This window comes from Microcaecilia unicolor, chromosome 10 (assembly GCF_901765095.1).
Source record: "Microcaecilia unicolor chromosome 10, aMicUni1.1, whole genome shotgun sequence".
NCBI lineage: Eukaryota > Metazoa > Chordata > Amphibia > Gymnophiona > Siphonopidae > Microcaecilia > Microcaecilia unicolor.
Window position 1 is genome coordinate 198,775,779 of NC_044040.1, and position 17,717 is coordinate 198,793,495.

The 17,717-nt window shown below is 43.7% G+C and overlaps 1 protein-coding gene across 1 annotated transcript in view; it reads left to right on the forward strand.

Moving 5' to 3' along the window:
• The window catches only part of ECT2 (epithelial cell transforming 2), a 79,592-nt gene that overhangs the window by 30,774 nt on the left and 31,101 nt on the right, over nt 1-17,717 (forward strand). Inside the window, exons 17-20 of the mRNA XM_030216850.1 lie at nt 3,575-3,685; nt 12,293-12,389; nt 15,102-15,183; nt 16,824-16,902. Of these exons, the coding sequence (XP_030072710.1) occupies nt 3,575-3,685; nt 12,293-12,389; nt 15,102-15,183; nt 16,824-16,902 (369 nt within the window). The remainder of the gene's footprint in view (nt 1-3,574; nt 3,686-12,292; nt 12,390-15,101; nt 15,184-16,823; nt 16,903-17,717) is intronic.

The window sequence follows — 17,717 nt, forward strand, 5'->3', positions numbered from 1 at the left end:
GAATGTTGCTAGTGGAGGAGTAGCCTAGTGCTTAGTGCAGTGGAACATGGGATGTTGTTACTATTTGAGATTCTGGAATGTTGCTATTACTTGAGATTATACAGGGAATGTTGCTACTATTTGAGATTCTACAGGGAATGTTGCTATTCCACTAGCAACATTCCATATTTAGATTGTGAGCTCTTTGAGCAGGGACTGTCTTTTCGTGTATGGTGTACAGCGCTGCGTGTGCCTTGTAGCGCTATAGAAGTGATAAGTAGTAGTAATTTATTCCTGGGGAGTTCTGTGCTGGGCAGAATGCCTTACCCCTGCAAAATTCTGCAACTGCCACACAATTCTCCATGGGGAAGCAGGAGCAGTAGATGTGGCAGAGGATGTGTAGCTGCTTTCCTCCTCTTGCTATGTGAATAGGGGTGTGTGTATGGGGGGGGGGGGGGGGGTAAGGAATAGGGATATGGTAAGCTGGGTTTATGATCCTGGGCAAAAGTGCAGAGGAAGTCCTCACATGCCTGCCAATGGCATATCCCTCACTATTGTAAAAGCACCACCAGTTCTGCAGGACTCGAGGATCTGCCTATCCCTAGTGACTTGAAAACATGATATTGAAGCATCAGCTCTCCGCCGGCAGGAATGCAGTTGGTGGATTCCTGCACAGCTTAGAGGGAATATTGGGCCTGGGGTGGGGGATAAACCAGGGGTTATGCTGGAACAGGGTGAGACCTTGAGGCAAACTTTAAGCAAACCAGGGGGAGTAGAAGGGGAAAGAACTGGGGGAGGGGTGCCTGCTGTCGGTTCAAGAGCTAGAGGGACAAAGGTTTGGGGGGTGGGGAGTAAGGGAGAAAAAGCTAAGAGGATGGAAGAAACGGTGGTTTTGTTAGTGTGTAGAGCGAGTAGCAGAGAATGGGGTGGGGGAAACAGAACTAGGGAGCAGAGAGGGAAAGCTACTAGGTGTTCATCTTGGAGAAGAAACAGAGCTGGGATTTGGAACTTTTGTGGAGAGGGGTGGGATCAAGGCTGGAGGTTTTCAAGTTAAGTTTGAAGGGAGAGCAAGCTAGGGAAGGTGGAATCTGGAGCGTGATACTGCTGGGTGGGGTTAAGCCTGAGGAGGAAGAAAGTAAGTAGAGCATGTGTCAGGCTTGGGGGCAGGAGGGAGCCAAGCCTTTTGATTGAATTGTACACAAAATAAAGAATGCAGAATTCCCCCAAGAGTATCAGTTGGATGTAGGGCTGGTATCAGTTGCAAATCAAAATTCATTGCATCAACCTAAGGATTTTCCCTTTAATTTTATCTGGCTTCTCAGCCAGTCATTGTCCTCAACCGTAGGCAGCATTCCAGAATCTCTACAATCATGTGGTCAGCAGGTGTCATGCACTGAGCGGTCCCCTTCCCATAGGGGTTGTGAATGTTGCCTCTAGTATCCCTAGTGACTTGAGACGCAAACCCAGATGGCACTTTATAGTGCTCCCACTGAACCATTAGTGTGCCCCATTTAACATGTTGTGTATGCTACTCTGCATATTTGAAAGGGTTCAAAATCTGGTACTGGTATTGCTTTGTATAAATGTTTTAAGCATGAGCATTGTACTATATCTTGGTGCCGGTGATGGGCAGTGCTTGGACTGCCCGCTGCAGTGTTAAATCCAGATATTGAATGTTGTGCTGTTTCCGGCAACTGGCATTGAATATCGGTTATTTATTTATTTTTTTTGCTCTAAACACTTACCTGGTTAAGGGAAAGGGAAATGGGACTTGATATACCGCCTTTCTGCGGTATTTTGCAATTGCATTCAAAGCGGTTTACATATATACAGGTACTTATTTTGTACCTGGGGCAATGGAGGGTTAAGTGACTTGCCCACAGTCACAAGGAGCTGCAGTGGGAATCGCCGATGACACAAAATTATTCAGGGTCGTCAAGTCGCAGGAGGAATGTGAACGATTACAGGAGGACCTTGCGAGACTGGGAGAATGGGCGTGCAAGTGGCAGATGAAGTTCAATGTTGACAAGTGCAAAGTGATGCATGTGGGTAAGAGGAACCCGAATTATAGCTACGTCTTGCAAGGTTCCGCGTTAGGAGTTACGGATCAAGAAAGGGATCTGGGTGTCGTCGTCGATGATACGCTGAAACCTTCTGCTCAGTGTGCTGCTGCGGCTAGGAAAGCGAATAGAATGTTGGGTGTTATTAGGAAGGGTATGGAGTCCAGGTGTGCGGATGTTATAATGCCGTTGTATCGCTCCATGGTGCGACCGCACCTGGAGTATTGTGTTCAGTACTGGTCTCCGTATCTCAAAAAAGATATAGTAGAATTGGAAAAGGTACAGCGAAGGGCGAATAAAATGATAGTGGGGATGGGACGACTTTCCTATGAAGAGAGGCTGAGAAGGCTAGGGCTTTTTAGCTTGGAGAAGAGACGGCTGAGGGGAGATATGATAGAAGTGTATAAAATAATGAGTGGAATGGATCGGGTGGATGTGAAGCGACTGTTCACGCTATCCAAAATACTAGGACTAGAGGGCATGAGTTGAAGCTACAGTGTGGTAAATTTAAAACGAATCGGAGAAAATTTTTCTTCACCCAACGTGTAATTAGACTCTGGAATTCGTTGCCGGAGAACGTGGTACGGGCGGTTAGCTTGACGGAGTTTAAAAAGGGGTTAGATAGATTCCTAAAGGACAAGTCCATAGACCGCTATTAAATGGACTTGGAAAAATTCCGCATTTTTAGGTATAACTTGTCTGGAATGTTTTTACGTTTGGGGAGCGTGCCAGGTGCCCTTGACCTGGATTGGCCACTGTCGGTGACAGGATGCTGGGCTAGATGGACCTTTGGTCTTTCCCAGTATGGCACTACTTATGTACTTATGTACTTATGCTAGTGGAATAGCAACATTCCATGTAGAATCTCAAATAGTAGCAACATTCCATCTAGAATCTCCAATAGCAGCAACGTTCCATGTAGAATCTCAAATCGGGAAAGGGAAATGGGACTTGACATACCGCATTTCTGAGGTTTTTGCAACTACATTCAAAGCAGTTTACATATATACAGGTACTTATTTTGTACCAGGGGCAATGGAGGGTTAAGTGACTTGCCCACAGTCACAAGGAGCTGCAGTGGGAATCGAACCCAGTTCCCCAGGATCAAAGTCCGCTGCACTAACCACTAGGCTACTCCTCCACTGGATATTCATTGGCTGGACCAGTTAAGTTATATCGGTTAAAGATAGGACTGCTATTTGTGCAGCCTGATTTAATAGCCTTATCCAGTCTTGTGCTGAATAACTGCGCCTAACTGGATAAGTCGCATTATATAACCAATGTAATGGTAGCCAGTAGGCACTAACTCCATATTCAGCAGGAGATAACCAGTTATCTCTAGCTGAATATTCACGGTTAGCTGCAAAAAACGTTATTGAACTGGTTAGTAGCTGAGTGTTTATAGTGGTGAATATCAGGGGGAGGGGGGGGGAGGGGAAATGTTGCTTATTGCAGTTCCATCTTAAATCTATTTTAATGAAGAAATTCCACCTGAAATGAAAACATCTTTCTCTTGTTCTTTTGGGGTTTTTCAGTCAAAAGATCTGGTGAAAATATATCCACCTTTTGTAAACTTTTTTGAAATAAGCAAAGAGACAATTATCAACTGTGAAAAGCAGAAGCCAAGATTTCATGCATTTTTAAAGGTAGGCTAATTAAGTTTGTTAAATCTCTAAAACCTAATTTTGCATTTATAGGGGCTTAGTCGTCTTGTATTTCAAACCGTTCAACTGTGAAAGTGTGCAAGATGAATATAAATATACTTTGTACTCATTGATGTTGAATAGTAGAGAATCTGTGTTTAGATTTGGCCCAGGAATTAGAAATTTTAGGACATTTATGTTAACTTGTTATACTTATTCCAGAATTAGGTATTAGATTTTGAAAACTTTAAGAAATTGAGGGGTTGTAGAAGCATGCAATTAGTGAGTGGTCTACTGGCCACATGATGCAAGAAGTGCTTGTCTTGAAGTTAACCCACACAGTAGACCTCCAGCAAGCACCACATTTAAAATCTAAAGTAAAGAGGCTATTGGCTACTCAGCTGTGCACTTTGTCTACTGGGCAGAATTGATATTAGAAATACCTCCAGGTGTGAGGCGGCATAAAAGGGGTAGTTGAGAGGATGACCTTGACCTGGCACTGTTCCTCCCAACTCCTATGCTTCTGATTCTAGCATTCTGTATCTGCCTTTTTCCTGGTGTCTAGTGGCACTTCACCCTATGCCTGGAATAAACTCCCTGAGCCCATACGCCAAGCGCCCTCTCTGCCCATCTTCAAATCCTTACTCAAAGCCCACCTCTTCAATGTCACCTTTGGCACATAACCATTATACCTCCATCCAGGATATCTAGACTGCCCCAACTTGACATTTCGTCTTTTAGATTGTAAGCTCCTTTGAGCAGGGACTGTCCTTGGTTGTTAAATTGTACAGCGCTGCGTAACCCTAGTAGCACTTTAGAAATGTTAAGTAATAGTAGTATCCCTTAAACAAAATCTCTGATGTCTAGCATTGCACCCCTCCAAGCATAGCTTTTTACAATGCAGGAGTGGTGCCATCTTGGAAAATGCAGCATGCTTAAAGTTGAATCCAGATAAAACCAAAATTTTAATCAATAGGCTTCCCTAAGCATATATTAGGTAAAAAGTTTTTCTGTAGGGCAGAATAATTTTAATATAGAGCTTGCAACTCGCTTATTAGGAGCAGAGGTGGATAGTGAGCTTACAATGGTAAATTAAAGTAAAGCGGTTAAAGATTCCATTGGTTTGTTAAGAAAGTTAAAAGCTATTCATCGCAATTTTCAAACATGCTTTAGATTAATAGAGCAATCCTTATCTAAATGTGTTTATTACAATCTTGTTTATGTTGGCTTCACAAAGGAAGTGCTGAGAGAGCGTCGGGACTAATCAAACTTTTTCTGTACAAATTATTTTTTTGTTGTTGGAATGATCATATATCGCCTTATTTTTGCAAGCTTCATTGGCAAGATCTAATTTTAAGTTTTATGTTCGGTAGTTTTTCGATCCCTTGTTGGAGATATGTCTTCTTATTTGACTTAATCATTTTTCCATGCTAGATAGACCAGAGATAGAGTTTCCTTTGGTTAAACTGGTTAAAAGTATCAGACATTTGAGCTAGTCATTGTTCTATCAAGCAGCCTCTTCGGAATTTCTCTCCATGGTTCAGTTCGTGCTCTTGAGGAGTATTTAAAGTTCAGAAAACACCTGAAAACTTTTTTTATTTTACATTTGAGTTAATTGTTTGGGTCAGATTTTTGATCCTCCCAAATTATTTTTTTCTTTTGTGCTCTGCATAGAACTAGATATATTCCGCAAAAGCCTAAGAGTGATGTGTAATGTAGCCTGACCCCCAATCCAGTGCATCCTGAGATGCTCAGAGTGGCAAGTCTGCCAGGGAATTTTCCCCTTATTTGGTATTGTGGTGGAGACTACCAAATAAGGGAAAAATTATTTTATCTGGCAGACTGACCTTGCTCAGTGCATCCCATTTTCCAAGCACCAAGGCACAATTGGCTGATACAGAAAGATCTGGGGCACGGGTATGCCTACAGCATATATATATATATTATATTTTGCAGTAGAGGGTGCATGTGCTTTACCATGTGGCTCTCTGACTAGACCCCCGAGTGGCTTTTGTTGGTTCTAAATATCTTTGTATTTGATGTTTTTCAAGTTGCACTCATGAAAAGTTCTAACAGTGGGTCATTACATGTCAAGTGGTCTGATTTCAGAGAAGTGCCCTGCGCGACCATCACGGATTTCGATGAAGTTTTCTGTGAACATTCATACATGTCCCCAATGAACATTGGTAAAGTTTTACGTTTGCCGATGCAATACTTGCCGAGATAATAGTAATCTGTTTGACCCCATACTGCAGCCTTCTATGGTATAACTTCGAGATTTCGGCAACTTTGAGACACTGTATCTCCGGCAATATTTTGTTGAGAGAAACAAAACTTGACCATCTTGTACAACTTTTTGCGCTCTATTAAACAAAATAATAAAAAAATCTTCATGAGCGATTTCCATGAAGAAAACTTGGAGCAAACTTGGTCCGAAAAATTTGCAGCTCGAAAAAATTGTAAAGTTTTTGGCTTTTTATATCTGCAGTATGGGGTCAAACAGATTTCTATATCTCAGCAAGTATTGCATCGGCGAACGTAAAACTTTACCAATGTTCATTGGGGACATGTATGAATGTTCACAGAAAATTTCATCGAAATCTGTGATGGTCGCACAGGGACTACCAGACCACTTGACATGGAATGGCCCCAATGAAATATTTAACAATTTTAAAGGGTCATAAATTTGATATCACTTTTCTATGGGCTACAACTAGTAGTCTGCTCATCCCACACATTTCTGGACTGCTTTACTTTGTATATTAGTGTGTCAAAGATGGAGTTGTTTTTGATTCTTACCCTTTTTTTATTGAATAAGAAAAGACCACTTCAATTAAACAAGGGTATTAATGGTAAGAGCCTGTGAACCACAGGTATGAGAATTACTTTTCCCAGCCCCATATATTCTGTAGTTCTGACCAATTGGCTGCTCTGCCGCAAGCAGAATAGATTTTAACGTTCTCTATAGTGAGGCTACTAGAGAGATTTCTTTTTTTCTTCTTTTAATGGTAATTCTCCCTTAAATTTACTGACCAGTATAAGACAGTTCTTTGGTTTTATTATATAATTCTTGGTTGAATATTGTGGGACTTTACGCTGATGGGATTTTATCAATCTCGGTGCATAAATTGAAATTGAAGACCTAAAAGCTTGAGTCTTTAGAATAAAAGGCATTACTTTTAGCCTATTAAGTGGCAATGATAACTAAAATGTAGTATGTGTGACTTCCAAATATCCAGATAAATTTGCAGGGTGAAATGGGTTTTCTTTTTGTTTTGAGGTGATTGCAGGCTCAAGTTGCCTGTGTAATGTATATTCCACCAATAGTTTTCCTTGTGTAGGGAGCCAAAACTTTCTACGTGTGCAAGGAATGTTTCTGTTCATATATTGCAAAAAGCTAAATCCCTTCCATCATACACAAGTGAATGAGTTGTGTTCAGTTCAATTTCCAATTACCAAGTGGAGGAGTAGCTTAATTAGAGCAGTAGGGGGAGCCAGAGTTCCAGCCCTCCCAACATCCTTTGTTAGATCATCCTTTCTGTGAGGTGCAAACTTAAATTGTAAGCCCACTTGAGCAGGGAAGTAACTTGTAACTTGTCTTTGATTTTGGATTTGGGAAAGGGAGGAGCGATTGTAAATCTAAAATTCAAATCCAGAATCAAACATTCCTTGTCATCAAGCAGATGAAGCCATTACGTATGGGTTGTGTCCATCAACCAGCAGGGGGAGATAGAGTGCACTCAACTTTTCACAGTGCCTCATGGCCAGCTAGCTCCACTGCCTCTTCAGTATTCTCAATCTCCCCAAGCAGGGTGGCTGCAGCTTCTTCGAGCTCCATCAAAAATCTGCCTGGGGGTGGCTCCTGGCTTGCCAGTTGTTAGCCGGGGTGTTAGAGGCTGTAGTAGCTTCACTTTGAAGGCACATAGGTCAGCCCTTTCCCTGCCTTACCCATGCCCCCGTGGATGTGGACATATTAGCTTGCTTTTCCCTGTCCTTTCCCACTCAGTGGATGCAGGCACATTGGTTCGCCTTTCCCACTTATCTGAGCCTCCGGAGTGTTTTTATTTACCTCTTTTGCCTCTGCTTTCCTCACAGTGTTAAAAAATAAATAGTCGTGTCGCGCTTTAGCGCAGCGATCTTGAAAAAGAGGTTTTTTTTCTTGACAGCTCCCTGAACCTTCTCCAAGGTAATGGTGGTAGTAGCTGCCTTTCTCAGGCGAGAGGGTATCCGGGTTCACCCGTGCCTAGACGACTGGCTCATCAGAGCAGACTCAGAAAAAGAGAGTTATCTAGCTATAGCCAGAGTGGTTTCAGTCCTTCAATCTCTGGGCTGGGTAGTCAATATGTCCAAAGGTTACCTGACCCCCTCGCAATCTCTAGAATATTTTGGGGCCAGGTTCGACACAGCCTCGGGCTATGTGTTTCTTCCCGAGCAAAGGCAGTGCAAGCTTCAGAATCAGGTCAGTCTACTCCTGAGGATGCCCCGCCCGCGAGCTTGGGACATTGTCCAGCTGTTGGGATCGATGACGGCCACCTTGGAAGTGGTGCCATGGGCGAGAGCGCACCTGAGACCTCTACAGTATTCTCTACTTCAACGATGGTCTCCAGTATCTCAGGATTATCAGTGCAGACTTTCTTGGCTCACTGCGGCCCGCCTCAGTATGGAGTGGTGGCTCTCGGACAGCATGTTGCGGCGGGGAATGCCGCTGGCGCTCCCCGATTGGTGCCTAGTGGTGACAGATACCAGCCTGAAGGGCTGGGGCGCACATTGCCAGGGGAAGCCCAGGGTCTGTGGACACCCGACGAGTCGGAGTGGTCTACCAACCACCTGGAGTTGAAAGCGGTGTTTCTGGCTCTTCTGGCCTTTCAAGTGACCCTGGAAGGATTGGCTGTCCGGGTGATGTCGGACAGCACGACAGCAGTGGCCTACATAAATCGACAAGGCGGCACTCAGTGCAGAGCTCTAGCAGCGCAGGCCGAACAAATTTGCCACTGGGCCGAGCTGCATCTACAGTCCCTGTCAGGAGCTCACATTGCAGGTCAGAGCAACGTGCAAGCCGACTATCTAAGCCGGCATCAGACCGATCCAGCGGAGTGGGAACTAGCAGACGATGTATTCCTGCAGATATGTGCCAAATGGGGCAAGCCAGTGATGGATCTTATGGTGACCAGTTCTAATGCCAAAGTCCCGTGCTTCTTCAGTAGACGGAGGGATCCTCGCTCTGCCGGGTTGGATGCCTTGGCTCAACCCTGGCCCCTGGGCTTGCTGTATGTGTTCCCTCCGTGGCCCTTGATAGGGCGAGTGCTCCTGCAGATTCGGCTGCATCCAGGAGAAGTGGTGCTCATCGCCCCGGATTGGCCCAGGAGGCCTTAGTATGCGGACCTCCGACAGATGCTGTTGGAGGCTCCCTTTCCGTTACCTCTGGTTCCGCACCTGTTGTCACAGGGTCTGGTGGCCATGGAGGATGCCTGCCACTTTGGTCTTATGGAATGGCGATTGAGAGGGCGCAATTGAGAGAGAAAGGCTACTCAAATAAGGTAATTTCCACTCTCCTGCAGGCCTGTAAGCGCTCCACTTCCGTGGCTTATGCCTGGATTTGGCGCCAGTTTGAAGTCTGGTGTGTTTCAAGAGCGCTTTCTCCGTTGCGGGCTCCTGTCTCGCCGATTCTGGACTTTTTGCAGGATGGTGTACACAAAGGCTTGGCCTATAATTCCCTGCGGGTGCAAGTGGCAGCATTGGCCTCCCTGCTTGGCAATGTTGAAGGCGTGTCCTTAGCTGCTCATCCAGATGTGGCACGGTTTCTTAGATGGGTGCTTCGGCTCCGTCCTCCCGTGCGGGCATCTTGTCCAGCTTGGAACCTGGGGTTAGTATTGAAGGCCCTTCAGGGGGCTCCCTTTGAACCGCTTCGGCGTGCTTCAGAGAAAGATTTGACACTGAAGGCCGTCTTTTTAGTGACCATTACCTCGGCGAGATGGGTGTCAGAGCTCCAGGCGCTGTCCTGTAGAGACCCTTTTCTGCAATTCTCAAGAGTCAGGGGTCACGGTTCGGACTGTTCCTTCCTTCATGCCTAAGGTGGTTTCAGCGTTTCACCTAAACCAGCCTGTTTTTCTTCCCTCCTTTGTTGAGGAGTTTCCAGATTAATTTGGGCAGTTGCACCTTTTGGATGTGCGCAGGACTCTGTTGCAGTATCTGCGAATTACAAATTCTTTCAGGACCTCTGATCATCTTTTTGTGCTGTTTGCAGGTCCTCGCAGAGGGTCTTCAGCGTCTAAAGCCACTATTGCCCGTTGGCTCAAAGAAGCTATCTTTTCGGCATATCTGCTGTCTGGCCGGGCTCCGCCTGAAGCCTTTAAGACACATTCCACAAGAGCGATTTCCTCTTCCTGGGCGGAAACTGGAGCACTATCTCTTCATGAGATTTGCAGTGCTGCAACATGGGCTTCTAAGCTGTCTTTCGCCCGACATTACAGGCTGGATGTGGCTGCCAGGAGGGATGCGCGTTTTGGAGCACAGGTGCTAGCGCATGGTGTGGCTTGTTCCCACCCTATTTAGGGATTGCTTTTTTACATCCCATACGTAATGGCTTCATCTGCTTGATGACAAGGAAGGGAAAATTAGGTTCTTACCATGATAATTTTCTTTCCTTTAGTCAAAACAGATGAAGCCATGAGCCCTCCCTGTATGATTGTCTGTATTGCAGTGATTCTGATTTTAGGTGCTGTTCTTGTTTCCTGAAGTTATATTCCTTCCTTGGGGAGTCGGAAAACAGTCTTCAGGATTCTTGTTACAGTGCTAGGAGGATGAGTTCATTCCCTCCAGTTTATTCCCTCCAGGAGGATGCAAGTATTCCCTCCGTTTATACAAAGTGGAGGACGAGTTTATTCCCTCCAGGAGGATGAGTTCATTCCCTCCTTTTGTTGAGTTTATGCCCTTGTTAAGGGGCCATCGTTCGCTGTGAGGAAAGTTCATGTTATTCCCATTGCGGTTTGCCATACTGCTTTGGAAGCTTCAAATACTGAAGAGGCAGTGGAGCTAGCTGGCCATGAGGCACTGTGAAAAGTTGAGTGCTCTCTATCTCCCCCTGCTGGTTGATGGACACAACCCATACGTAATGGCTTCATCTGCTATGACTAAAGGAAAGAAAATTATCATGGTAAGAACCTAATTTTCCCTTTTGGTACTAACTAGGACCACTACTTAGTTTCCACTGAGGGGTGAAAGATAACAGAATGTCCTAATTTTGAAACCTGGTGAGCCTTCCCTGTAATACATTATAATGAAAGCAGTTACAGTGTCCCATAATAATCTTTTGAAGATGGGTTCTTTAGCAACCATAGATGACTATTTTAGCATCATTGCTCTACATTGATCTAAAAATACAATAGGGTGTATGATTAATATTTTAATCATTTAAAATGCAGATATTTAAACTTTCATCTGTATATGTGAGTTCAATACTCTGCATACACTTTTGAAAGTGGGTACTACCACAATTGTGTACATTATCTAGAATTATACTCTTCTTTCCCCCTTCACAGAAATTAAGGCAGCTTTACCTGTTTAACTCTTTCTTCCTTCACTTTTGTAAAATTTCTGAAATGGTCAACAGGCCCATTTGTCCACTTTATGCTTGAATACTGTGCCTGAACTTTTGGTTTTATACTTCTTTCCTATATCTTTGTTTTGTGTATTCACCAGAATGCAAAGATTTTTAAAGATCGGTCCTGCCATTCTCTCTTCCCCCCCCCCCCCCCCCCCCCCAAAAAAAAAAAAAATACAGGGAGAGCCTCCTGTAAGAGTTGGAGGTATCTGGGCTAGATCTATCACTTTCCCTGTTACCAGATAGGGGGCTTCTTGTTGCAGCTAAGAGCCCACCGTGTTTGGCAGCAGCAGTGAAAAGGCGTGTAGTGGACACTTTTTTCATTCCTAACGTTGCTGTTTTCTGCTGACATAATGACTTGCACTCCTGCACATCCTAAGTATTTTATAAAGGATCTGTTTGGCAGAGCCTTTTGTAGAATAAGGGGAAACTGAGGATTGCAGACATACTGCTCATTTCTAAAATGGGCCTCATAGTATATTTAGCTGTTTGCATAGATTACACTTTTTTTTGTTGTTGTTGTTACATTTGTACCCTGCGCTTTCCCACTCATGGCAGGCGCAATGCAGCTTACATGGGGAAATGGAGGGTTAAGTGACTTGCCCAGAGTCACAAGGAGCTGCCTGTGCCTGAAGTGGGAATCGAACTCAGTTCCTCAGTTCCCCAGGAGCAGAGTCCACCACCCTAACCACTAGGCCACTCCTCCACTCTTCTCTGGGTTGCTTGTACTGTTTTCCTCTGCTAGACTGCAGTAGAACCAGAAGTCATATGGCCATTTCCTTAAATATTTAATACATTACTGGGATAGTCATACTTGAATTTTTCATTAAAAAAAAAAAAACAGGCTTCACAAAGCTGGTGTTTCTGATACCATTTGACCTTATTTAACCAGGAATTTGTATTTAACGTGAGAATATATATTCCCATATCTTGGTTGTGTTTTTGTTCTGAAACTTTCTGCACATATAATTGTGGCCTCTTGTCGCCCCCCCCCCCCCCCCCTCCTTCAGATTAACCAAGCTAAAGCAGAGTGTGGACGCCAGACTCTAGCAGAACTACTAATCCGACCAGTACAGAGATTACCCAGCGTTGCTCTTCTTCTGAACGGTAAAGTATTTCAAGTGTCTGCACAGACATCACTGCGCTGTTAAGCTGGTTTGTAATTAAAACATGGAGGTCAAGAAATTACAGATCTCATGCTTAGTAATAGCAATGATTCTTCTTTTTTTTTTTTTTTAAGCAACGTTTTATCTAATGCTTTATTTGGTGAGATCAAATCGGTGTGTAAAATTATCCTCTAGCAAGTTTACTATGAAGGCAAAGGATCTCGACCCAGTCCTCGGAACATACCCAGCCAGTTATGCATAATTGTAGACATCTTGAAAAACCTAAGTCAAAATTGCATACAACAGAGGTAGTGGATTCATTTATGTACAGTGGGGGAAATAAGTATTTGATCCCTTGCTGATTTTGTAAGTTTGCCCACTGACAAAGACATGAGCAGCCCATAATTGAAGGGTAGGTTATTGGTAACAGTGAGAGATAGCACATCACAAATTAAATCCGGAAAATCACATTGTGGAAAGTATATGAATTTATTTGCATTCTGCAGAGGGAAATAAGTATTTGATCCCCCACCAACCAGTAAGAGATCTGGCCCCTACAGACCAGGTAGATGCTCCAAATCAACTCGTTACCTGCATGACAGACAGCTGTCGGCAATGGTCACCTGTATGAAAGACACCTGTCCACAGACTCAGTGAATCAGTCAGACTCTAACCTCTACAAAATGGCCAAGAGCAAGGAGCTGTCTAAGGATGTCAGGGACAAGATCATACACCTGCACAAGGCTGGAATGGGCTACAAAACCATCAGTAAGACGCTGGGCGAGAAGGAGACAACTGTTGGTGCCATAGTAAGAAAATGGAAGAAGTACAAAATGACTGTCAATCGACAAAGATCTGGGGCTCCACGCAAAATCTCACCTCGTGGGGTATCCTTGATCATGAGGAAGGTTAGAAATCAGCCTACAACTACAAGGGGGGAACTTGTCAATGATCTCAAGGCAGCTGGGACCACTGTCACCACGAAAACCATTGGTAACACATTACGACATAACGGATTGCAATCCTGCAGTGCCCGCAAGGTCCCCCTGCTCCGGAAGGCACATGTGACGGCCCGTCTGAAGTTTGCCAGTGAACACCTGGATGATGCCGAGAGTGATTGGGAGAAGGTGCTGTGGTCAGATGAGACAAAAATTGAGCTCTTTGGCATGAACTCAACTCGCCGTGTTTGGAGGAAGAGAAATGCTGCCTATGACCCAAAGAACACCGTCCCCACTGTCAAGCATGGAGGTGGAAATGTTATGTTTTGGGGGTGTTTCTCTGCTAAGGGCACAGGACTACTTCACCGCATCAATGGGAGAATGGATGGGGCCATGTACCGTACAATTCTGAGTGACAACCTCCTTCCCTCCGCCAGGGCCTTAAAAATGGGTCGTGGCTGGGTCTTCCAGCACGACAATGACCCAAAACATACAGCCAAGGCAACAAAGGAGTGGCTCAGGAAGAAGCACATTAGGGTCATGGAGTGGCCTAGCCAGTCACCAGACCTTAATCCCATTGAAAACTTATGGAGGGAGCTGAAGCTGCGAGTTGCCAAGCGACAGCCCAGAACTCTTAATGATTTAGAGATGATCTGCAAAAAGGAGTGGACCAAAATTCCTCCTGACATGTGTGCAAACCTCATCATCAACTACAGAAGACGTCTGACCGCTGTGCTTGCCAACAAGGGTTTTGCCACCAAGTATTAGGTCTTGTTTGCCAGAGGGATTAAATACTTATTTCCCTCTGCAGAATGCAAATAAATTCATATACTTTCCACAATGTGATTTTCCGGATTTAATTTGTGATGTGCTATCTCTCACTGTTACCAATAACCTACCCTTCAATTATGGGCTGCTCATGTCTTTGTCAGTGGGCAAACTTACAAAATCAGCAAGGGATCAAATACTTATTTCCCCCACTGTATATCCTAAAAGTATGTCTCATCTGGGTGTTTCCTGAGGATTGGTTTGAGCACTACTTTGTTGTGCACAGCTGGGAACGTTTCAAGTATAAAAATAGGATTCTGGGTAATTCCATTCCTTGCAGGCCACAAACTGTTCAGGTTTCCAAGAGATCCCCAATAAGAATCGGTGATTTTTTATATGTATAAATCTCATGTGGCTTCATTAGAGAGATTAGAAACCAGACTGGTTTGTGACCCTTTGGCTAGAATTGCCCGCTCCTGGTTTAAATGTTCAGCCTGTTATAGTTGAACATCCACAGTACTTGTTATGATTACAAACAATGGACAGTGGGTAAATATACAAGTTAAATTCTGTGAATATTCTTGATCTGTCTTACATACCAGTATTTTCAGCAGTTGAAAATGACATAACCATACTTAATGTTATGGCACAAGAGATGTAAGTAAATGTGTGTATAACAGTTTCTTAAACTGGGTCATGACCTGGGCAGGTTCCCCATAGGTACATCATTCTGCACCTTGCCGGGGGGGGGGGGGGGGGTGTCGCATGAATTTATTTGGCATGGCCACAAAAAGAAAGGCAAGCTTTGTATAAAGATCAATTTTGCTTTGCTAATTGATGAACAGAAGCTGAGTGGCTAAAGATTGAAATCATTTTAAATATCCTATCCCAGGTTTTGTGATTCTTAAGACCATATGCTATATATTTATTTCATGGTAAATGGAGATCAGAGCTACAAATGTTGTGTTTTATTCCCAGTAATAAGAATGCTACTATATACTTTGCAGATATTAAAAAGCACACAGCAGATGATAACCCCGACAAAGTCATTTTAGAGAGAGCCATTGAGTCATTGAAGGAAGTGATGATGTAAGTGGTATATAAAAAAATCTTTTTGCTTTTCACAACTTGTGCATATTTTCACTTCCATGGAGTTTATAATTAGCAGTTAGTCCATAATGCAGCTACTAGGTTTTTCCAATGATGTCTTCTGTAGTGATACAGCAAAAGGAGATGTAAAAGGTAAATTGACATAAATGGGTATCGCAAGGCAGGACTGGATCACTATTTCCTGGGGCTGGGATGACAACACTCAAACCTCTCTCAACAATAACTTCTGATTGTGACAGACAGCAGCAGCTGGCTGCAGTGGAGCTCTGCGTAATGGTCAGAGCAGCTGAGTAAAGAAATAACCCGGGGGGGGGGGGGGGTAGAAAATGGTTCTGCTTTGAGTCTTAGGTTTGCTAAAGGAATCCAGTGCTTTCTCAAAAAGCAGCAGTGTTTCATCACAATGCGACTTCTGTGGGCATTGATAATTCCCCAATCTACTTAGAACTTGCTATAATTGTTTCTATACATAAGAACACAAGAATAGCCATACTGGGTCAGAATGGTCCATGTAGCCCAGTATCCCGCTTCCAGCAGTGGCCAATTCAGGTCACAAGTACCTGGCAGAAACCCAAATAGTAGCAACATTCCATGTTATGAATCCCAGGGCAAGCAGTAACTTTCCAATGTCTGTCTCAATAGCAGACTATGGACTTTTTCTTCTGGAACTTGTCCAAACCTTTTTTTTTTTTTTTTTTAATTTTAACACAGATACGCTAACCACGGTTACCACATCCTCCAGCAATGAGTTCCAGAGCTTGCTTAATTCTTTGTGTGAAAAATATTTCCTCCTATTTGTTTTAAAAGTATCCCATGTAATTTCATACAATCCTAAAAAATATTCCGGGATTGTATTGCTATTATCATAGTCCTATATTTTAGTTTGCTTGATGTAAATTTGATTTTAGCAGTGGCAAGCTTTTATATCAAACCTGTTAACACAGCAGCTACAGCCTTGTAACACTGTGGTATCACTTTATATACCTGATCGCAAGCAGTATGCCAGCCATGAGGATGCATGATACTCCTTATTGAAGAAATCTAGAAATTGTTCTCTGTTCTATAGGGGGAATTTTATCCTTTGTTCTCTCTGTTCTAGAGGGGGGATTTTATCCTTTGTTCTCTCTGTTCTAGAGGGGGGATTTTTATTATCCTTTGTTCTCTCTGTTCTAGAGGGGGGATTTTTATTATCCTTTGTTCTCTCTGTTCTAGAGGGGGGATTTTTATTATCCTTTGTTCTCTCTGTTCTAGAGGGGGGGATTTTTATTATCCTTGGTTCTCTCTGTTCTAGAGGGGGGGGGGGATTTTTATTATCCTTTGTTCTCTCTGTTCTAGAGGGGGGATTTTTATTATCCTTTTCTGAAAAAATAGTGATGCAGGTAGGGATTTTGCAATTAATCTGTGGGGTTAGATTGCCATGTATTGCAGCTGTAATAAGGCACCTGCATCTATGGATATTATTTGACTTCTCCAATGATGTTCAAAACTATATGCATTGTAACTTTTGCAATAAAATATTAGTCTATGCAAGATCCAGGTTTTGGAAGGCTAACATTTAATGTCTGGTTTTTGAAAACTTTTTTTATTTTTATTTTAAAAAATATTTCTTTTTAAATCCTAAGGCATATAAATGAAGACAAAAGAAAAACAGAAGCACAGAGGCAGATCTTTGATGTTGTGTATGAAGTAGATGGATGTCCCGTAAGTTATAATAATCAAAATGTTATTGTGGTAAGCTTGTTTTGGCTACATTTTGACAGGGCTGGTTGTTTAAAGCTCTGGTATTTTTATTAGGGGATGAAAGCATAGTGCTTCATGTTTGTCTTCTCTCGTGTATCTTATGTTACTTTTTCTCCTCATGGCCAGGTCAGTGGCGTAGCTATGGGTGGGCACAGGCCCACCTATTCTTGGCTCAGTCCCACCCAACGGCAGTACCACACTGCTCTCTCCCCTCTTTGCGCCGCAGCATCCTGGCATCTGTGCTTCCGTCTCTGAACCGCCGTCCTTCCCCGGTGTACCATACAGGCATCTTTGGTGCCTGCAGTAATTCATTCTCACTTCTTGCGCCAGCCCCGCAGGCTTCCATCTGCCACGTCTCATCAGACAGGAAACAGGCAATGATGTTAGCGAGGGCGGGACATCGCAAGTGGCAGATGTAAGCCTGCAGGGCCAGCGCAAGCAGCAAGAGTGAATCACAGACGCCAAGGATGCCTGTATGGTACACCAGGGAAGGATGGGTTTCAGAGACAAACACAGATGCTGGGTCACCATGAGGAAGAGGAAGGGAGATGCGGGGTAGGTGAGAAAAATATGTATTTAAAAAAAATATCTCTGGGAAGATATGTTTGTGGGGGGGGGGGGGGGGTGGAAGGGCCCATCCAAAATACTGAGTCTGGCTACGCCTCTGGACCAGCCATGGTCTAAATCACTTCAGTTCACTAACTTGCCCTCAGTGTAACAGTCCAGATTAACCTAGAATTGCAGAAGAATCAGAATAGAGGAGAAGCTTGAAGGTT